Source organism: Heterodontus francisci, chromosome 25 (assembly GCF_036365525.1).
Source record: "Heterodontus francisci isolate sHetFra1 chromosome 25, sHetFra1.hap1, whole genome shotgun sequence".
NCBI lineage: Eukaryota > Metazoa > Chordata > Chondrichthyes > Heterodontiformes > Heterodontidae > Heterodontus > Heterodontus francisci.
In genome coordinates this window covers 29,293,986-29,317,008 of record NC_090395.1, presented here as the reverse complement: position 1 = coordinate 29,317,008, position 23,023 = coordinate 29,293,986, and the positions used below count along the sequence as shown (strand labels likewise).

Below are 23,023 nucleotides of genomic sequence, written 5' to 3'. Positions count from 1 at the left end.
CTTCCCTGATAGGTGTAATCTCTAGGTCTTGGTATCATTTTAGTAAATCTTTTTTGCAATTTCTCCAGTACCTCCTGATGCTCTTCATAATATGGAGACCAGAATTTGTTCACAGTACTCCAATTACAGACATTACACTTCAAGATAATATGAGAGTGACTCTGCTTTGTTGTAATATTTTTGAACGGAATTTATAGTTAAGTTAAATACGTTTTTTTAATCAAGGAGACAGTGAGAGCCAGATTGGCAACAGTGTTGCTGTTTGTCACATGGCTTGGGTTAAAGATGAGCAGAAGCCATGGCAACAGGGGCAGAAAATTGAGAAGCACTTCTTTGATTGGACAAGCCTAGTAACAACAGAACATCTGGGTGGGCAAAAAACTATCAAGCTTTCTGGTTGTTAGTCAGTGTGTGTGTTTTACCTTCTAGAGGAAGAGACCAGATTTTTACTGAATGCTTTTAAAAAGTCAAGTGCTGCTGAAGTGTCAAAAAAAGACAGAAGGAAAGAATTCCAAGAAAGAACAGAAGACTACAACCCAGCTCACTTTCTCACAATTCCCTAAAAGACTCTGTGAATTTCAGTGTGTCAATTTGTCTTGTTTCCAGTATTTGAGAAAGGCCTGCAAAATTACTTTTCAACACTGCTTGGAGAGAGCTAATTCTGGAAGATTCTAAAGATCCTGCCTGCATGTGCTCGGAGGTGGAACTGTGTGCCAGTTTAATGCAGCGTGTCTTATCTGCTTTTTTTTCAGGGGTGGGCAAGTGATCTACCCAGGTGTTTTATTTTTCTGTCTGTAATAGAGCTCTGATCTAAAAATCCTTTTTTATTCTTTCAGTTAGCCGGTATATATATATATATATATATATATATATATATATATATATATACACATATATGTGTGTGTGTCTGTGTGTGTGAAGGGACTAAGGTAAAGGGGCCTTTTAGCGAAAATTTAATGTTGGATTTTTAAATAATTTGATGTGATATTGTTTTACTTCATTACTAGTTAAGACTTGTTTTATAATAAACTGTTAATGTTGTTGTTCAGTACAGAAACCTGGTTAGCATGTTCTATTCTGGGAAAAATAGCGTATCCGATTGATTGTGTCAGTAAGTGGGAAAATTTAAAGAATATGTTGTGACCTGTGGAGAAGTGGGACTGAATTAACAGTGCACTCCTCCCACCTCGGTCATATCAATATTTAATTCCATGCGAAATACTTTGGAATTTTACTGGGAAATGTAATAAGGTACCATACAAGTGTTTTTTTTTCCTTTTCTCTGTTCCAAAGTATAGAATCAGCTCATTAATCAAATTAAAAATGATGAAGGTAACATTCAACAAGTTGGAAGTTGGCTGCAATTAATTTTTAGATTTCAGCAGCAGGATGATTGGACTTCCCCTTTAAGAAGCCCACAGCCTGAATAGAACATTTTCAAACAAAACAATACATCATTGAACCTGCTGAAAGGTGGCAACATTTCTCCCTGCAGGGAGAAAGAGCTATCAATCATGGCATGTACCTTGCAATCAAATGAACAGAACTGTGATTGCAATTATTTTTCACATTGGGCCCTAATTCAGATTGGGAGTGTTTTTCACACTCAAAATGACAGGACATGACAGCAAAAGCATGCTGTGATATAGTTGTTGCTTCCCAGGAGAATGCTAAGTGTGTGCTGGAGTATGCTTGCATTCACAGTCTTCACTATTTGGCACAAATATCCCTTCTATAAAAGTCGACTGCACTGAAAAGTTTTGCAACCTGCAACTCCTGAGCCTTGGTGAGCCCGACCTCAAAGCGTTTCCTTATTGAGCCAAGGCTTTCATCTTCATTAGCACAGTTCATATCATGAAGCTTTAGGAGTCACATGTTCCAACTAATGTGGTTATATCTCAAGTTACTGGTACTAACAGCTCTTGCTGTTCTGATGTGGAATTTATCTGCTAGTGAGGCACCACTTTCCAAAGCTCAAATGACTACTTTCTCCAAGTATTCACAAAGGAAGATGTGAGCAACATGCTCTCTTCAAACAAAGGGAACCGAAGTGGAATTAACAATTTCAATATCAATGGGATGGAGATGCTGGACAGGCTGAAAGTACTCAAAACAAACGTAAGACAGATATCAAAAATTCTTCTTCATACAAAGTCTTTGTGTGCTGGAATTCTGGAATTATTGAAGGAATGATGAGATGCTACAATGGAGGCAGCGGGGGTGTGGAGAACATAAGATCTTTCTGGATGAATGAACTAAGATAGGCCGAGTGGCCTTCCTCGTCTTGTGATTGTGTCTTTGTCCTCCTCAGAATGCCGCTGGCAAGGCCATCATTTATTGCCCATCTCTAATTGTCCTTGAGAAGATGGTGGTGAGTCTTATTCTTGAACTGCTGTAGATCATGTGCTCTCACAGTGCTGTTAGGCAGGGAGTTCCAGGATTTGACCCAGTGATAAACAAGGAATGGTGATATAAGTGCTTTAGGATGGTGTGTGACCTGGTGGTCAACTTTTAGTTTATAACGCTCCTGTGAAGCGTCTTTGGATAACTTACTACTTTAAAGATGCTATATCAATGCAGCTGTTGTTGGTGGTGGTGGTGTTTCTATGCACCTGCTGCCCTTGTCCTTCTAGGTGGTGGAGGTTGTGGGGTTAGGAGGTGCTGTTGAAGAGTGTTGGTGAGTTGCTGCAGTGCATTCTGCAGACAGCACACATGCAGCCATAGAGAATAGTTTTTCCTTCATTTTACCCTACCTCTCTTGAAAGCACTGAGTTATTGATGAAATACCATTCCAAAGATCCCAAGCGCCCTCCAATGCCTAACTCAGCTAATCATTCTTCACTTGGATGAGCCTGGACATTGAGTGTTGGTAGATTAGTCAACTGTGGGGGCATCTTCCCTTCAAAGATGTCCACACACATGATTCACTGAACAGCAGTCAGGAGATCATCATTAACGATGGGCGTGAGAGGGTTGTAGGGAACAGGGGAGGGTCGGTGTGGGGATGGGGGTTAAAAATTAAAAGTCGTGAAACATAGAACATAGAAACGTAGAAAAATATGAGCAGGAGTAGGCCATTCAGCCCTTTGAGCCTGCTCTGCCATTCAATAAGATCATGGCTGATCATGCAAATTCAGTACCCTGTTCCCGCTGTCTCCCCGTATCCCTTGATCCCTTTAGCCCTAAGAACTATATCTAACTCTTTCTTGAATATATTTTATGATTTGGCCTCAACTGCTTTCTGTGATAGAGAATTCCACAGGTTCACCACTCTCTGGGTGAAGAAATCTCTCCTCATCTCAGTCCTAAATGGCTTACCCCTTATCCTTAGACTGTAACCCCTGGTCCTGGACTGCCCCACCGTCGGGAACATTTTTCCTGCATCTAGTCTGTCCAGTCCCGTTATAATTTTGAAGGTTTCATTCTTCTAAACTCTAGTGAATACAAGCCTAATCAACCCAATCTCTCTTCATACGTCAGTCCTGCCATCCCAGGAATCAGTCTGGTGAACCTTCGCTGCACTCCCTCCATAGCAAGAACATCCTTCTTCAGATAAGGAGACCAAAACTGCACACAATACTCCAGATGTGGTCTCACCAAGGCCTTGTATAATTGCAGCAAGACATCCCTGCTCCTGTACTCGAATCCTCTCGCTATGAAGGCCAACATACCATTTGCCTTCTTAACTGCCTGCTGCACATGCATGCTTACTTTCAGCGACTGTTGCACAAGGACACCCAGGTCTCGCTGCACGTCCCCCTTTCCCAATCTATCGCCATTCAGATAATAATCTGCCTTCCTGTTTATGCCACCAAAGTGGATAGCGTCACATTTATCCACATTATACTGCATCAGCCATGTATTTGCCCACTCACTTAACCTGTCTAAATCACACTGGACCTCCCCTGCATCCTCCTCACAGCTCACACTCCCATCCTTCGTGCCGTCTGCAAACCTGGACATATTACATATAATTCTCTCATCTGTATCATCAATATATATTGTGAATAGCTGGGGTCCTAGCACTGATCCCTGTGGTAACCCACTAGTCACTGCCTGCCACTCGGAAAAAGACCCGTTTATTCCTACTCTTTGTTTCCTGTCTGCCAACCAGTTCTCTATCCATGCCAGTAACTTACCCTCAATCCCATGTGTTTTAATTTTGCAAGCTAATCTCTCATGTGGGACCTTATCGAAAGCCTTCTGAAAGTCCAAATACACCACATCCACTGGTTCTCCCTTATCTATTCTATTAGTTACATCCTCAAAAAATTCCAGTAGATTTGTCAAGCATGATTTCCCTTTTGTAAATCCATGTTGACTTTGTCCGTTCCTGTCATTGTTTTCCAAGTGCTCTGCTATTACATCTTTTATAATGCACTCTATCATTTTCCCCACTACTGATGTCAGGCTAACCGGTCTATAATTCCCTGTTTTCTCTCTACCTCCTTTTTTAAATAGTGGGGTTACATTAGCTACTCTCCAATCCGTTGGAACTGTTCCAGAGTCGATAGAATTTTGAAAAATGACTAGCAATGCATCTACTATTTCTAGGGCCACTTCCTTACGTACTCTGTGATGTAGATTATCAGGCTGTGGGGATTTATTGACCTTCAATCCCATCAATTTCCCTAACACCATTTCCCTACTAATACTGATTTCATACAGTTCCTCCTTCTCACTAGACCCTATGTTCCCCAACATTTCTGGGAGGTAATTTGTGTCCTCCTTTGTGAAGACAGAACCAAAGTATGTATTTAATTGGTCTGTCATTTCTTTGTTCCCCATTATAAATTCCCCCGTTTCTGACTGTAAGGGACCCACATTTGTCTTCACTAATCTTTTTCTCTTCACATATCAATAGAAGCTTTTACAGTCAGTTTTTATGTTCTCTGCAAGCTTACTCTCATACTCTATTTTCCCCTTCTTAATCAATCCCTTTGTCCTCCTTTGCTGAATTCTAAACTGCTCCCAATCCTCAGGTTTGCTGCTTGTTCTGGCCATTTTATATTTCTCCTCCTTGCATATAATACTATCCCTAATTTCTTTTGTAAGCCACAGTTCAGCCACCCTTCCTGTTTTATTTTTGCACCAGACAGGAATGAACAATTGTTGTAATTCAACCATGCAATCTTTAAATGCTAGCTATTGCCTATCCACTGTCAACCCTTTAAGTAACCCCCAATCTATCATAGCCAACTCACGCCTCATACCTTCATAGTTTCCTTTATTTAGGTTCAGGACCCTAATCTCGGAATCAACTCTCTCACTCTCCATCTTAATGAAGAATTCTATCACGTTATGGTCGCTCTTCCCCAAGGGACCCCTCAGAACAAGACTGTTAATTAATCCTTTCTCATTACACAATACCCAGTCTAGGATGGCCTGTTCCCTTGTTGGCTCCTTAACGTATTGGTCCAACAAACCATCATGTACCCACTCCAGAAATTCCTCCTCTACAGTATTATTGATAATTTGGTTTGCTCAATCTATATGTAGATTAAAATCACCCATAATTAAAGTTGCACCCTTATTACATGCGTCTCTAATTTCCTGTTTAATGCCATCCTCTACATCACCACTGCTGTTTGGGGGTCTCTATACAACCCCCACCAACGTTTTCTGTCCCTTGGTGTTTCTTAGCTCCACCCATATAGATTCCACATCAGGATTCTCTGAGCTAACATCTTTCCTCACTATTGCATTGATTTTCTCTTTTACTAACAATGCTGCTCCACCTCCTTTCCCTTTTTGCCTGTCCTTCCTAAATATTGAATACCCCTGGATGTTCAGCTTCCATCCTTGGCCACCCTGCAGGCATGTCTCCGTAATCGTAACTATATCCTATCCATTTACATCTATTTGCTCAGTTAATTCACCTACCTTATTGTGAATACTCCGTGCATTGAGACATAATGTCTTTAGGCTTGTCTTTTTAACATTCTTAGTCATCTTAGCATTATTTCGCACTATAGCCCTATTTGTTTCTTGTCCTTGATTTCTATGCCTTCCACTTTTGCCTTTTTGTTTCCTGTCTTTCATTTCTATCCTTGTTTTCTCCTCCTCAGTCTCCCCGCTCAGGTTCCCATCCCCCTGCCATTCTAGCTTAAATCCTCCCCAACAGCACTAGCAAACGCCCCTGCGAGGACATCGGTTCTGGTCCTGCTTGGGTGTAACCCGTCCCGCTTGTACAGGCCCCACCTTCCCCAGAACAGGTCCCGATGTCCCAGGAATCTAAATCGCTCTCTCCTGCACCATTTCTCCAGCCTCGCTTCATCTGGTCTATTCTCCTGTTCCTATACTCACTAACACGTGGCGCAGGAAATAATCCTGCGTTTTAATTTAGCTCCTAACTCCTTAAATACATCTTGCAGGACCTCATCCCTTTTTCTACCTATGTCGTTGGTACCGACATTTACCACAACCACTGGCTGTTTACCCTCCCCCTTCAGAATGTCCTGCAGCCGTTCCGAAACATCCTTGACTCTAGCACCAGGGAGGCAACATACCATCCTGGAGTCTTGTTTGCGGCCACAGAAAAGTCTGTCTGTTCCCCTTACAATTGAATCTCCTATCACTATGGTTCTCCCAGTTTTTTCCCCCCCATCCTGTGCAGCAGAGCCATCCGTGGTGCCACGAACTTGGCTGTTGCTGCTTTCCCCTGAGAGGCCATCCCCCCCCAACAGTATTCAAAAAGTGATACATCTGTTTGAGAGGGGGATGGCACAGAGGACTCCTGCACGACCTGCCTGTGCCTACTACTCCGCCTGGTGGTCACCCATCCCTTTTCTGCTTGTGCAGCCATTACTTGCGGTTTGACCACCTCGCTAAACGTGCTATCCACGATGTCCTCAGCATCGCGGATGCTCCACAGTGAATCCATCTGCAGCCCTAGCTGCGCAATGCGGTCAGCCAGTAGCTGCAGTGGACACACTTCCTGCACACGTGGTTACCAGGGACACTGGAAATGTCCCTGATTTCCCACATAGCGCAGGAGGAGCATGTCATGAGGCTGAGCTCTCCTACTGAGACTTACCCTTAGATTAAGCTCTTTCATTACCCCCTTTAATTTAGAGTACTAATTATGCTATGGACCTTATTCCACTCCAAACACAACCTACTACACTCTAAAGTCCCTACCTTTACTTTTACTTCAGCTATTGAAAGTAGTAAAAAAGGGTAGAAATACCCACCTGTTCCTACTTACCAATCAGCTGCCTCCCCTTGCAATGCGTCACTTCCTGAACTGTGGCATCAGTCGTGGAACTCTTTTGCTGTCCCTGTGAGAGTGTGTGAGAATATGCCTCTTTTAAGACACTGGAACTCCCGCTTGCTGGTGCTTGCCCCCTTGCAGATCTGCCTCAGTCTTGCTCTTTCTCAGGCCTCTCACAGCCTCTTTTAAGCTGACTCCCGCTCACTGGTACTTGTCCCCTCACAGGTCCACCTCAGTCTCGGAAACATGATCCCAAACCACCGTGTATGTATCTGCCACATAGTACTATGACAGTTTGCATGGTGTATCTGTGCCCCACCATGGAGAGGCAGGGCACTTCATTATAATATTTAACTCGGACTCTTACAGTGCTGTTGAGAGCCTGATTTAAATTTAATGCTGGCCTGACAGCTTTTCCAGGGCTCAGAAAACCCAGCAGTGAAATGAAGACGGGAACAGTTGGCGGCAGAAGGTAAGCGGTTTTTGGAGCATTCCTTGTGGGTCAGGAGGTACAGGAGTGTTTACAACCCCACCTATCCTCCTCCAACCCAGGCCCCTCCCCAGCAAACCTTCTACCAATTGTGGCCTCTTCTTGCTGCTGTGATCGGCCGATTCCACACACCTCCCAACCTCCGATGCCAAGCTTCCTGCCCTGCAATCCTCCCATTCAAATCCTGATTGCTGAGGACCATCCCAAATGGACATTGGCTGCGACCCTCCGCGCTGGCTTTTCTGCCCAGCAACCGGCAGTCTGCCAACTTGGGGGCCAGATTTTCCTTCCAGGATGGGGATGCCAAAGGCCTGCTCCAGTGTTCCAGTGAACATCAATGAAAGCTCGAGGAGCAGCACCTGATCTTTCGATTAGGCACTCTACAGCCTTGCAGACTGAACATTGAGTTCAATAACTTCAGAGCATGACTGACCATTTTTTTATATTTTATTTTTTAACCATGTGCCTGCTTTTCATGTAGTCAGAGCTGTCTATTATTCCGCTATTAACAGTCTCCCTGGACTAATGCTTTTTCTTTCACCACAAGCATTAACACACCCTTTGCCTTTGTCCCAGGACAGCTTTGTTATTTAACCTCTCCTGCCCTATCAAACACCTTCCCCTTTGTTCTCTCCCACACCCCCTTCCTTCACTTGCTGAAAACCTAATTCTTTTCTAACCTTTGCCAGTTCTGATGAAAGGTCACAGACCTGAAACATTAACTTTGCTTCTGTCGCCACAGATGCTGCCAGACCTGCTGAGTATTTCCAACACTTATTGTTTTTGTTTGGGGATGAACAGTGGTTTGAAAAGGAGTTGGAAATAATTTGCCAAGAACAAACCACTCCAACTCAGTTTCTTCCAGCAGTTTGGAAAAAGCCTGCCAGTTTTCCATCTCTCGAGGAGCTGAAAAGCAAGTGTAAGAAGCAGACTGAAACTGTGGCTGCATTCCTGCTGTGTCTGAAACCTCTGTTGCTGCATTTCCTGGAAGCCTACCCAAATTGATCTTCAATGTCATCTGAAAAGAACTGTTTTAGGAAGATCCCAGTGACAGCCGTCTATACGCATTTGGACGCCAAACCAAAACAAGGGACATTTTTCCATATCTTCTCTTTTTTCTTCAAGAATTAGCATCTATTTAACTATTTTGTAATAAAGCTCTAAAACGCAAATCCCTTTATTCTTCCGGTTAACCAGTTTTTGTGTGTGTGTGTGTGGTCTAAGGTAAAAAGGGAACTTTAATATTTCAATCTGTGTGTTTATGCTTTACGTCATTACTGGTTAAGAATTGTTTTAAAATAAACTGATAATTTTATTGTTTATTCAAGAAGCCTGGTTGGTGTATTTTATTCCGGGATAAAAATAGAGTCTATGATTGACCGTATCGGTAAGTGGAAAAAAATTTAAATATATGTTGTGACCTATGGAAAAGTGGAACTAGAATAAACAGTGCACTCCTCCCACCATGGGCGTAACAACAATGTGTGAGCTTCCATTTATTAATGATGGGAGAAGAAAAGAGGGATGAAATGGGGAAGGGGAGCAAGGGTCCTTGCACAGGGACAGTGAAACCTCTGAACTGATGTTCTCACAACCAGGTGAGAATGAGGTCTAGGGTTTCCTTTCAGCTTTCACCTGGTCTTATTGAAACAGGGTTTAATTTTAAACACATTATGTTTTCAGCTCCCCCTTGGTGAACCCTTGTTCATTGCTATCCAATTATAAGACAAAGAAACCAGCATAAACATGCGTTCGTAGGTTTAAAGAAGAAAAGTTTAAATTTATTAACCTTAAACTCGAATTTGCTTAACGCCAACAGATGCATGCACACTTGCATGCATACGTGATACACACATACAAATAGAGACAGAAAAGAGCAGAAGAAAAATAAAGTGGAAAAGCTTGAGGGAATACCTGAAGAGTTTTTGTTACGCTTCTTCGAGCTCACTGTAGAGTCCTTGATTGTAGGTAGATCTTGCTTTTCATTGGGGCCCAGTAGTATTCTTAAACCTTGTTCGCTGTAGGAGACTTTTCTCTCTTGGGGTTCATGCGTCTTCAGTGGATTCAGAGGCTTGTGACTGAGGACTTCGGTTGTAGCACCTCTGGGGCTGTGGCTTGGGCTCTCGCAGAGGAGTGAGTAGCCATCTCTTCAAGGGATATCCTTTGTCCCCTAGAATCCAAACAGTAGTTTGTTGGGTGGAGAGAAGAGCTGTGGCAGCCTGGATTGCTGGAGGATGAAGGAGCCCTGGCAGCTACCAGGAAAATAAGCACACACATGCAGGAAGTTCTTGTTGTGGTTGCAGACCAGTTAAACGATAGGGAGTGGAAGCCCTTCCTGTTGATGAATCCAACTGGCAGGTCACTGGTGCACTGATGGCCACATGGGTACAATCAATGACGCCCTTCACCTGTGGGAATCCAGCAATGGAGGCGAAACCCACTGCCCTCTGTGCCTGCAAAGCCCCATCTGTCTGGAATTGAATGTACTGTCCAGCACTCGCAAATTGGGCACCTATAAGATTCAGCGGTATACAGCCATTTGCGAGACGCCATGAAGGTCCAAAGCTGATCATTGGAAGGAGCCAGAAGCAAAATAGTTCCAGGTCACAGTGATTTTGATGGCTACTGGCAGGGCATGGCGAGCGGTGTTGCGAGGCAAGAGGTCTTCTGCAGTAACAGCATAAATCTCAGTGACCATCTGCCTGGAGAGTCATAGTCTCCTCCATTACTGCTTCTTGGTCATCTCAAGGTAGCTCCTTCTTCACCGGTACATCCTATGTTGAGGGTATGGCCTCCATTTTCACCCTGTCCCTCGTCGCTCTCCTCTGCTGTCCTGATGTCCAGAGCTCTGCCCTTCCTGCTGCTGTCCCCGAAATCTGAGTGTCGTGCCCCCATTGCCAGCTGCTCCCTTGTTTGTGCTTGGGTGGCCTCCCAATTGTGTCTGGAAGCCTTGTTCCCTCCTCTTATGCCCCCGCAATGCCAGGAGGGTGGTGACCCCTGCATTGTCTGAACATGTACAGGACACTCTCCCCGCAACCTGAGCACACCCAATGTCACCTGTGTGTCAATAGCTGAGACCGCACCCCCGCACCCCCCCCCAACCCCGTTCTCCTTTTTTTATGCACCCACCTAATTTCTTGGGGCAGCCATGACTATCTCCCCGCTGTGTTACCACCTCCATGCACCTGGTTTGCCTGTGACCCAGGTTGCAGCCCATGAGCCCCCACCAAAATCTAAACATGGCCTTCCAGAAACTCTCAATGAGCTCTTTAACTACCATATTGGGAATCAGGCAGCTTCTCAGAGCTGGCGGCCTCCCCCTACCCTGTTGAAACTTGCCGGCGGCAGGAATGGTAACAGGAAGCTGGCCGGCGAGTTATTTTAATCACCTGCCCAACTCCATTCCTGCCCCCGACAGGACGTAAAAATCAGGCCCTGGCTGTCTGTTGGGGAGGTGGGTGAGGGGTGGGCAGGAAAACTGAATAAAAGATAATAAATGCATTAGGAACTCCACGTCCTAGGATTTCTGGGTTTCTCCCTGCTCCCCTCTCACTTTGCTGTAAATAGCAGGGCCAAGAGCCTGAACCTGGCTGATTATTCCTCCCCAGTCCAGAAATACTTGGACCAACTGTAGTGATCTAAACAGTACCTGGTTGAGATCAACTAACTCAGTACAGATCAAGCCTGGGCCCATCCTGCACTGTGTATCTCACTGTACTGTTGCTCTAACTAAATCAATCCACAGCTGTTTAATAAAGCAAACGCAGAATTGTTCCTAGAAACTAGTTCGATGCAATACATGGTACATATGCTGTCAATGCCCAGCTGCACTTGCAGCCCATTTATGTACATGGGGTACTAACAAATCACATGCATGTTTTCACACCCACAGACTAAGAGTTCAGTTACATTTATAAGAATGCTGCTGATGCGATCAAATCCACACAGGATATAACTGTGGTGAGGTGTCAAAGCAAGTTTAAAAGACATTCTGAGGTCTGCTGGATGCCCAAAGCTAAAGCAGGGGTAGGTGGAAATGTGGAGTAATCAGTTCAGCCATGAAAGTATTGAATGGCGGAACAGGTTCGAGGGGTCGAGTGGCGTACTCCTGCTCCTAATTCATATGTAATGTTTTGATAAATTGGATGCTACTGGCCATGATCTCAAAAATTTAAATAATTCTGGCTCACAATGTAAGTAAGCAATGCAGAGCTCAGTCCCCTAGTGCAAGCCAGTATAACTCAGTTCTCAGGTTAGGTAACAAACTGCATGCATGATGCATGGGAACTTCACCACCTGCAAGTTCCTCTCCAAGTCACACACCATCCTGACTTGAACTATATCGCCATTCCTTCACTGTCACTGGGTTAAAATCCTGAAACTCCCTTCCTAACAGCACTGTGGGTGTACCTACACCACATGGACTGCAGTGGTTCAAGAAGGCAGCTCACCACCACCTTCTCAAGGGCAATTAGGGATGGACAATAAATGCTGGCCTAGCCAGCGAAGCCCACATCCCATGAACGAATTTTTAAAAAAAACTGTAACTGCAACTTAACTTTCAGGCCCTTTTCTTTCAGAACACTTCTCAAAGGTTGAAAAACAAATAGAACAAGAAGTTCTATTTATAAGGAGGATGCAAAGAGTCTGCAAAGGGATATAGTTAGGTTAAGTGAGTGGGCAAAAAATTGGCAGATGGAGTATAATCCGGGAAAATGTGAGGTTGTCCACATTGGCAGGAGGAATAGAAAAGCAGAATATTATTTAAATGGAGAGAGACTGCAGAATGCTGCAGTACAGAATAATTTGGGTGTCTTTGCACATGAATCACAAAAAGTTAGCATGCAGGTACAGCAAGTAATTTGGAAGGCAAATGGAATGATGGCGTTTATTGCAAGGGGGAGGGAGTATACAAGTAGGGAAGTCTTGCTACAACTGTTCGGGGCATTGGTGAAACCACATCTAGAGTCCTGTGTACAGCTTTAGTCTCCTTACTTAAGGAGGGATATACTTGCATTGGAAACAGTTCAGAGAAGGTTCACTAGGTTGATTCCTGAGATGAAGGGGTTGTCTTATGAGGAAAGGTTGATCAGGTTGGCCTATACTCATTGGAGTTTAGAAGAATATAAGATGATCTTATTGAAACATATAAGATTCTGAGGGGGCTTAACAGGCTAGATGCTGAGAGGATATTTCCCCTCATGGGGGAATCTGGAACAAGGGGGCACAGTTTCAAAATAAAGTGGGAATGGAGATGAGGAGGAATTCCTTCTCTCAGAGGGTCATTAATCTTTGGAATTCTCTTCCAGAGAGCAGTGGAGGCTGTGTCATTGAATATATTCAAGGCTGAGATAGACAGATATTTCATCTACAATGGAGTCAAGGATTATGGGGGGCTGGCAGGAAAGTGGGTTTAAGATCGCAATCAGATCAGCCATGATCTTATTGAATGTCAGAGCAGGCTCCAGGGGCTGATTGGCTGACTCCTTTTCCTATTTCTTATGTAACATAGAATTGCCAAATTGAATGAGGTCCAGTGAGTGGAACCAGAGGGAGTGACTTGGTCAAAAATACTTTTTCTACCTGTACTGTTGCACTAGTATTGGGGGTTCCTTTATTTAAATTCTGTCTTTCTCTCTGGTATTGCAGAATTTCCTGGCAACTGCCTGTTTCCCAGCTGCTGGGTTGGGTGCCATGCCCCTAACTCCCAGGACCAGTTCTCCGCTCTGTGCTGTGGTGGTCATCTCCATTTTGAGGCCCTGGGTGGGTTTTTGTTGGAGCCACAGTAGGTGGTTGGATTCAGCCAAGCTTCAATATCCTAATATAAAGCCTGTGCAACTGAATGACAAAAAAAAACAGTAAATGGAGATAACCACATCCACAAACCAGACATTTGCTGTGCAGTTCACATCAGAAACTGAAACTAGAATGCCTGCTCAGATAATAAATGGCCTAGCTTAAATAAAAATAAACAGGTTGCAACTTAAAACATGTCAAGTCACTCACTAATCACAATGCTCCTCACACCTAGAGCTCCTGCTTTATTAAGATACAGTAAATGCTTTGTCACATTTTCATGACAAGATGATGCAACAATCGCTGAGGATCAAAGGTTAAGAGCTTTTGTGAATAGAAATGAAAAAGCCGCCTCTCTTTATTCGGGGCACTGTTATGGATTCTCCATCTTTGACCTTCAGTTGAAACTTTCACTTGAGAAAGTGTGAAAAAGAGAGTTCCCCACCTAGAATATATAAAGGGGCTACCATTCTCCTTTAATTGGGGCTACTGGTTTCTGGGGACTGAGTCATTCATATTTCAGGTTCATTATCTGGAATTGCTGGGTTTTCAACCAGTGGTTTGGGGATCATACCCTGTGGTTCAGTCCATTTCTTTGTGGGAATCTTGCCAATGGATTGCAGTGAAAGAGCGGAGTGCCAGTGACAGGAGTAATTGTAGTTACTCACCCGCGGCCGCAGCAGGTCCCTCCTGTGCCGGGAGAATGCTGACCTTGGCCCCCGTCTGTTGAATGAACTGGAGGAGGTTTGCCTGTCGCAGCTCTCTGGTTAGATCATCCAGCTCACAGCGCTTCCTCTGTGTGGGGAAAAAGAGAAGTTGCTTGGTTCCAAGTTCTAGAGTCTATTAGGGTGAATATCGTCCCTCATTATTAGAAAAGTACAGGGGTTGGGAGGTCGAATTATGAGGACAGTCTGCATAAACTTGCCTTGTATTCTCTTGAGTTTAGAAGAATAATGGGTGATCTGATCGAGGTGTTCAAAATGTTAAAAGGATTTGTTAGGGTAGATGCTGAGAAACTATTTCCTCTGGTGGGGGAATCAAGAACAAGAGGGCATAATCTAAAAATTAGAGGTAGGCCATTCAGGAGGGAAATCAGAATGCACTTTTTCCACACAAATGGTAGTGCGAATGTGGAACTAGCTCCCCAAAGGCTGTGGGTGCTGGGTGACAATTGGAACTTTCAAGATCGAGATGGATAAATTTTGTTCAGGAAGGGTATCAAGGGTTATGTAGCAAAGGCAGGTAAATGGAGTTGAGATGCAGACCAGCTAGGATCTAATTGAATGGTGGAATGGACTTGAGGGGCTGAATGGCCTACTCCAGTTTCTATGTCACTATGATCGTCAGTGGCTTTGACCAACATCTCAGAGGTGAATGAACAGTATTCTATTCTTCCTAACCTGCTTTACATTAGGCTTAGAGGCTTTCTTACAGTGATGTCTCTGGGTGCTTAGATCCATGTTCCGGGCAGCTACTGTGATTCAGGCTTGCCAGATTTGTTAAGAATGGCCATCCAAAGACAATGGGGCTGAAACTGATCTTGGCCAGTAGCACAAAATGTGCTCAAAGGGAATCGGTGGCCTGCTTTACACCACAGCCAAGTTTCTTCTCCAGGCGACTCAGAATTTATTTACCAGGTCTTCCCAACCGGTCACTCTTAGTGAGTCCGGCCAATTTACATTGGAGATTGCCGGCTGGTGTGGGAGACTCACGCAATGGCATCCGCTAAGGTCGATGTAAAAGCAGCGGAGCGCTTAGCCCTGCCAGTCTTTGTGTACGAACCGACCACTGTGTCTACAGCCCAGAGAGAGAACTGGGTGAAATTGCGCTGTGCAATATTTGTAATGAACACAATGGCAGGAAACGGCATTGCCTGCGATTCAAACAAAGGCATTGACTTGGCTCAATAACGATCCAAGGCATTACATAGGAATAAGCTAGCACCTTTTTACTAAGGTCACCACAGAGCTCGCCATTGAGTTACCAACTCTGGTGGGCATATTCCTGGAGGTTTCATCACATGGCTTTCACTTCTAAACGTCTCACTCAGTCAAACAGCCATTTTTCCTGTCTCCAATAATTTTATTAAAAAAAAGTTCAAAGCAAATGAAAAAAAAAAGCATGCTGCAGTGTCCAGGAGAGTAATTTTCAAATGTAAGAGATTCGAGAGCAGTCATGGAGGGTTAGCATCCCTAGCTCCCCATAAATAAGGCAAAAATTCAGTCCTTAGGTATCAACTAACAAGAAATGATACAGTGCCATGTGGAGCAATTAAAAACAAAATTTAATCAATTCAAAATAGCAACCGAATGTTATAATATAAATATGGTAATGTGTTATTCACATTGCACATTCTAATTACCTTTTGGCAATTTATGGACATCCTGCCCTAAAATACAGCTGTGAATCTCTTAATAAATGTCTTATTTTAAAATTAAGAAACATTATAGTGAAGGACCAAGGCCTATAGTGCGGGATGCCACCAAGGTTGAAAAGTGTAAGAGGGAAGGTAAGGCAAATGCAGTAATAAAATGTACATTTGGTTGCATCTTAAAAGTCTGTAGATAGTAAGATCAAGGGAAGAATGAGGAAGCTAAAGGGATATTATTTTGAGGTGCTATAGAGAATGAGATTAAGTTAGAGTTCTCTGTAATCTTCTCCAGCCCTAAAACTCTCAGAGAACTCTACGTTCCTCCAATTCTGGCCTCTTATGCATCCACCATTTCCTTTGCCCCACCATTGGTGGCCATGCCTTCAGCCATCTAGGCCCTAAGCTCTGAAATGTCCTGCTTAAACCTTTCTCCCTCTCTAGTTCTTTACCTCCCTCTCCTCCTTTAAGACATTCCTTAAAACCTAAAGCTTTGACCAAGTACAAAAGCAGATGCTAGAAATCTGAAATAAAAACAGAAAATGCTGGAAATACTCAGTAGCTCTGGAAGCATCTGAGGAGAGAGAAATGAAGTTAATGTTTCACGGGTCACCCACATGAAACGTTGGAAGGAATTTTCTGGATTTAGCCCCTGCTGGAATTGTGGGACCATCTTTAGATCTAATGGACAGGCTTACAGTCAGGGTTCTTTAACTCATCCTGCCTTCGGATTTCCCAACCTATTTGGGAGGGTAGGGCAGTCAGGATGATGTGCCTGTAGTATAAGGAGGTAAAGGGTTAATACTGAAGACAGTGAGAACAATTCCTCCAACTATAGGAGTGATGATGTAACAGTCACATAGGATAGTCTTGACGAGAAGAACAGATAACAGCATAGAGGATGCTAGGTTAGGAGGCTTGTGGAGAGTGTATATAGTAAATGTGTATAATAAAGAGTTGTTAGTTGACTTTATCCAGATCCTAAGCATTTCTCCCAAATGCCCTAGCAATGCTACAAATACAACAACACACAATATGTTGGCGGTAAAACAACAATAAAATTGTGGTGAACAGAGAAATTTAAAGATGAATACTGTCCCAGTACAGTAAGAAAACTGCTGAAGAGGCTGTGAAGAGCTTCGGAACTGTGGTGAGTCAGAGCACAGAAATACAGGCTGCACCACAGAAATGTGGTGGTCTGCAAGTAGAATCCAGCAATTGGGTGAATCACGATACCAATGGTCTTGGATTGGGTTATAAAACCTTTTGAAAAGCTTGAAATAATTCTCTAAAGCCATTGTGCTCTGTAAATGAAAAAAGGGGGAAAACCCAATCCTTTACTCGGGCTGAACCTGAGGGCAAAGAGCATGAAACCCTGAAAACAGCACGGACACCTCCATTAAAGCAACCAAGCCTGAAAACAAACAAACTGAATTTCTCAAAGAAAGGGGAACACCCTAAAAAGCCTATTAAAACAGCAGGGAACTCTCAAAAACAGTGGGACCACCTCCATTAAAGCATGCAAACTCTAAAAGTCTATTGAAGAAAATAATATGGCTTCAAAATTTGGAATGCCTGAAAGTTTTTACGAGCAAGATGGACCCAATCAGGTATAAATTGGTCCTTAAGGAGGAAAAGGTTCCTAAGATTTAGGATTGCTTCTCAACTCCATACCAAATGAGAAGTGGAACAAGTGAACACCCTTTTATATTCAATAAGTGTAATTGCGGACGACATAATTGTCCAACAAGGGATCAACCAGGCTTCCGGTACATTTGAAGAGGTACTTCAAGCCTTTGATAAATATTACAATCTTCGTGACAATAACATCTTGGAAAGAGCCAAATTTAATAAGCAGGTGGAGAAGATTGGTGAATTTGTAGATTCCTGTATTAATGATCTGTATAGATTGGCAGAAGGATGCGAATACAGCAAATCAAAGGCAGAACTAATTAGATAGTCGTTGGCATAGCTGATGAATCCTTATCAGACATTTTGCAATCCAAGGAAGACTTTACACTGGAAAAGGCCACTCAGATTGTAAGACAGGCTGAAGTTCACAAACAGAAAAGGCCCATTCTATGAACTGAAGACAAACCGTGGATGAGAAAAGTCTAATGCCAGTACAGTTTGTGAGGCCAAAGTCAGAGAAACACCTCATGGAAAAGAAAACATATACAGGTGAGAAGCTGCATGACACAGGGAAACCGTGCCAATGTAATGGAGCCAGGAAGACCCACAGACAGGAGCAGTGTCCACCAAATAAAGCAGAGTGTTTTAATTGTAAAAAAACTGGACATTATGGGAACTCTTTTAAGAGTACAAAGCAGAAGACCTTCACACAAAGAGCAGTTAATCAAGTACATCAATATCCAGATGAGAAAGAACCAGGAGGTTTTCTGGGAGAAATTAGTAACCCAGATCAAGGTTTCTGAATGGACGCCTCACAAATTTTAAACTTGCCACAGGGACTAGCGTCACAGTACTGTCTGACCAAGAGGCATGGGTGATGTGACATTGCTGACAACTGGCAACTGTTCAGCATGTAGGAAGACAACTGGCAGAGACTTTATTTGTCTTGCATAGACAAGAATTTTCTTTACTGAGCAGGAATTCATGTTTAGATCTGCAGTTGATTAAGATAGATGAAGTCAAGCAAACAAAGGTAAACAATTGCTTTCAAGCAGAATACCCAAAACTTTTTTTACAAGGCATGGAAGACTCAAGATGGAGTAAAGGATGACACTGAAGGAAGGGGCCAGGCCAGTGTGTGTCGTCACACCAAGAAGAATACCTCATCCAATGTTGACCAAAGTCCAAGAACAATTGGAAGAGATGACAAGAATAGGTGTTATTTCTCCGGTAACACAGCCAATGGAGTGGTGTTCAGCCTTGGTTCCTGTCTCAAAGCAAAATGGAACTTTGTGTATTTGCGTGGATTTAATGCAACTCAACAAAGCAATAATGCTTAAGATTCACCCAATGTCCACAGGTGATGACAGTTTAGCGAAACTCTCTCAGAGCATCATGTTTACGAAATTCGATGTCAATAGTGTGTTTTGGCAGGTACCCCTTGATGAGACCTCAAGATTATTGACCACATTTATAACACCTTTTGGGCGATTTTGTTGAAATAGGTTACCATTTGGAATAACTTCCACACCAGAGATCTTTCAACAGTCTATGTCCAACATCTTAGTAGGGCTCAAAGGAGTTATTTGTCACATGGATGGCATCCTGATACATGGGCAGTCAGTAGAGGAACACGACCAAAGAGTTCGATAGGTTCTACAGAGAATTCAAGAAGCAGTACTAACTCTAAATGAGAAGTGCAAATTTTCCAAGACTTCAATTCTTTTTTAATCTTTCATGGGATGTGAGCATCGCCAGCCAGGCCAGCATTTATTGCCCATCCCTAATTGCCCTTGAGAAGGTGGTGGTGAGCTGCCTTCTTGAACTGCTGCAGTCCTTAGGGTGTAGGTACATCCACAGTGCTGTTAGGAAGGGAGTTCCAGGATTTTGACCCAACTCCAGTGAAGGAACGGAGATATAGTTCCAAGTCATGATGGTGTGCAGCTTGGAAAGGAACTTGCAGGTGGTGGTGTTCCCATGCATCTGTCCTTTTAGGTAGTATAGGTCACAGGTTTGGAAGGTACTGTCGAAGGAGCCTTGGTGAGTTGCTGCAGTGCATCTTGTAGATGATACACACTGCTGCCACTGTGCATCAGTAGTGAAGGGAGTGAATGTTGAAGGTGGTGGATGGGGTGTCAACCAAGCAGGTTGCTTTGTCCTGGATGGTGTCAAGCTTCTTGAGTGTTGTTGGAGTTGCACCCATCCAGGCAAGTGGAGAGTATTCCATCACACACCTGACTTGTGCCTTGTAGATGGCTGACAGACATTGGGGAGACAGGAGATGAGTTACTCACCTCAGAATTCCTAGCCTCTGACCTGCTCTTGTAGCCACAGTATTTGTGGCTGGTCCAGTTCAGTTTCTGGTTAATGGTAACCCCCCAGGATGTTGATAGTGGGGGATTCAGTGATGGTAATTATAATGAGTGATTTATGTTGTCTGATGCACATAAATGCGATGTGTGGAGTCCAGTTATGCTGACGATCTCAAACAGGTTTATTACAGTAAACTATTATATACAGTAGAGCAAACCATTTACAGAACCTTCATCTGGGTGTTACAGTTGCAGAGTGACTTCAGCTTGTAGTCACATGACTACATCCTGGTACTTAGCTCATTAGCATACTAAGATCTTAAAGGAACATCACTCTTAAAGGCAATCATACAACAGTAATGCCATTGAACGTCAAGGGGAGATGGTTAGATTCTTTCTTGTTTCAGATGGTCATTGCCTGGCACTTGCATGGCGTGAATGTTACTTGCCACTTATCAGTCCAAGTCTGGATGTTGTCCAGGTCTTCCTGCATTTGCACAGGTACTGCTTCAGTATCTGAGGAGTCGCAAATGGTGCTGAATATTGTGCAATCATCAGTGAACATCCCCACTTCTGACCTTATGATGGAGGGAAGGCCATTAATGAAGAAGCTGAAGATAGTCAGGCCTAGGACACTACCCTGAGGAACTCCTGCAGCGACGTCCTGGGACTGAGATGATTGCCTCCAACAACCACAACCATCTTCCTTCTGTGAGCAATGAAGGTATAATGGCAGATCCACAGAAGACAAGGACCAGTACAGAATTTTCTCTTCCTACTACCGTTCAACAGCTCTAGAGATTTCTGGGAATGGTGAGTCAATTAGCAAAGTTTCTACCTCACTTAGCACAGATAACTGACCGACTGAGAGATCTCCTCAGAAAACAGCAAGCATAGTGTTGGAATTCCTGCCAGGAACAAGCATTCCAGAAAATTAAACAGACACTTATTACTCCGGACATCTTGACGCATTACAACCCTACACTACTTACAACGATAGCAGCAGATGCCTCCGTAGCTGGTTGGGTGCGTCTTTTTCAGGAGCAACCTGATGGTCCCCGTAGACCAATATCCCACAAAGGATGTTTCCCCTTTTGAGAGAATCTAGAATAAGGGGTCACTATTTAAGACAGAGATGAGGAGAATTTTTTTCTTTGAGGGTCGTGAGTCTTTGGAATACTCTTCCTCAAAGGGCAGTGGAAGCAGAGTCTTTAAATATTTTTAAGGCAGAGGTAGATAGATTCTTGATAAGCAAGGGGATGAAAGGTTATCGGGGGTAGTCAGGAATGTGGAGTTGAGCTTACAATCAGATCAGCCGTGATCTTACTGAATGGTGGAGCAGGCTCGAGGGGTCAAGTGGCCTACACCTGCTCTTAATTCATATGTTCTTATTGTCATGGAAGTGCAGTTTTTTTATCTGTTTAAAACGGTGTGCCTTTAAGACTCTGTTTAAAAAGATGTGTACCTTTAAAAACTAAGGGGACACAGTGTGCCAGCAGGAGAGAAATAAGGTCACAGAGTGTACTGTAAACTTTAATGGTGTGTAAAAGCCAACTAAAACCAGGGTGATTGGGGAACAAACAAAGCATGCTGTACACTGAAAACAAGCTGTCTATATCTCAGCAGGGAGAATCTACATTGAGCTCAAACTGTGTTTGCCTAAAGAGGAATAAACCCCTGAAAAAGAACAATTGGCATTGTAGGAGGTAGTAAATTCCATTTTACTTCGAAGCTCTAAGAGGTTTGTTACAGAAGAAACTCTCTCCTATAGCCTACTTGTCTTTGCTGGAACTCTCAATAAAGTTTTTACCAAAAGACGACCGATTTTAAAATCCAAGTAAACCTATTCATGTGCTTCTTGTTGAAAGAACTGTGGGACACCTGCTACAGCTGAAATATTTTGAATGCCTATCTATTAAAAACTGTTCCATCGAATTTGCCTGGAGACTTCAAATGGCATCTGATTACTCTACTCTGGGACACCTCAGCAACTGGGAACATAACTTACCAGGACTTACAATCCAACTACTTATTTTATTCCCAAGAAACACTTTTTTTTTTAAACCAGTTAATTATTGTTAGCTTTGAATGCATATGGGTGTGCGTTGGGTAGGGTGAGGGTGGGGGGTAGGGGCTTAGGTTAAATAAGAAGTTATAAGGCCTTTAGACATAAATTTATCTTAATAGTGTTAAGATTTAGTTTATTTATAAATAGTTATTTTGTTTTTGTCTAAAGACACCTGGTTTGATGTATTTATTCTGGGCATTAATAAAATGTTTAATTTGGCTGATATCTGGTTAGGTGGGAAAATTTTAATATCATGCTACGACCTGTGGAGTATTGGGACCAAATTGACAGTGCATTGCTCCCGTCTCAGTCGTAACAGTATGTATATCAAGCGCTTTGTCAGAAACAGAAGCATGCTATGCAGTTATGGAATAAGAATCTCTAGCCGTCACATGGGCATGTGAAAATGTTTCAGATTACATCATTAGTTTATGTGTCGTCATTGAGACAGACCATAAAACTTTGGTATCCTTGTTAAACAAAAAGGAAATTGCAAAAATGCCTCCATGTATACAAAGAATTTGTCCAAAATTGATGAGGTGTATGTATGAGACAGTATATATCCAAGGGAAGTTGCAATCGGCAGCCGATGCACTATCAAGGGTGGTGGTAGACCATTCCACACAGGAAGATGTGAATTTCATATGCGACACAGAATCATATTCACGACATACAGCACAAAATTAACCAGAAAGCACACAGAAGTTGCCAGAAATACGACAAACCCAAAAAACCAATGAAGAATGCCGTCGCATTAGACAGTATTGTACACAAGGGTGGCCACAAAAAAGTCCAGGAGGGAAAAAAATGAAGACATTCCATGAGTACAGGAAGTACTTTACCATAATCGATGACTTATTAGTTTACAACGACAGAATTGTCATTCCTAGTTCAATGAGATCCGATATCTTAGATCGTCTATACCAAGGCCATTTGGGTATAACCAAGTGCAGAGCGAGGGCACAGTTTTCAATATGGTGGCCTGGAATATCTAAGAACATTGAGACCATGATCCAGAACTGTCAGACATGCACGATACAGAGGCCAGAACAGCTCAAACCTCTATTAACTACACAATTTCCAACTAGAACTTGGCAAAGGCGAGGTATGGATTTATTCATTTAGTGGAAAGACATATTTAATT

The 23,023-nt window shown here is 43.1% G+C and overlaps 1 protein-coding gene across 1 annotated transcript in view; it reads right to left on the bottom strand.

The window, feature by feature from the left end:
* The window catches only part of LOC137384069 (ras association domain-containing protein 8-like), a 67,744-nt gene that overhangs the window by 10,153 nt on the left and 34,568 nt on the right, over nucleotides 1–23,023 (bottom strand). Inside the window, exon 4 of the mRNA XM_068057643.1 lies at nucleotides 14,168–14,294. Within this exon, the coding sequence (XP_067913744.1) occupies nucleotides 14,168–14,294 (127 nt within the window). The remainder of the gene's footprint in view (nucleotides 1–14,167; nucleotides 14,295–23,023) is intronic.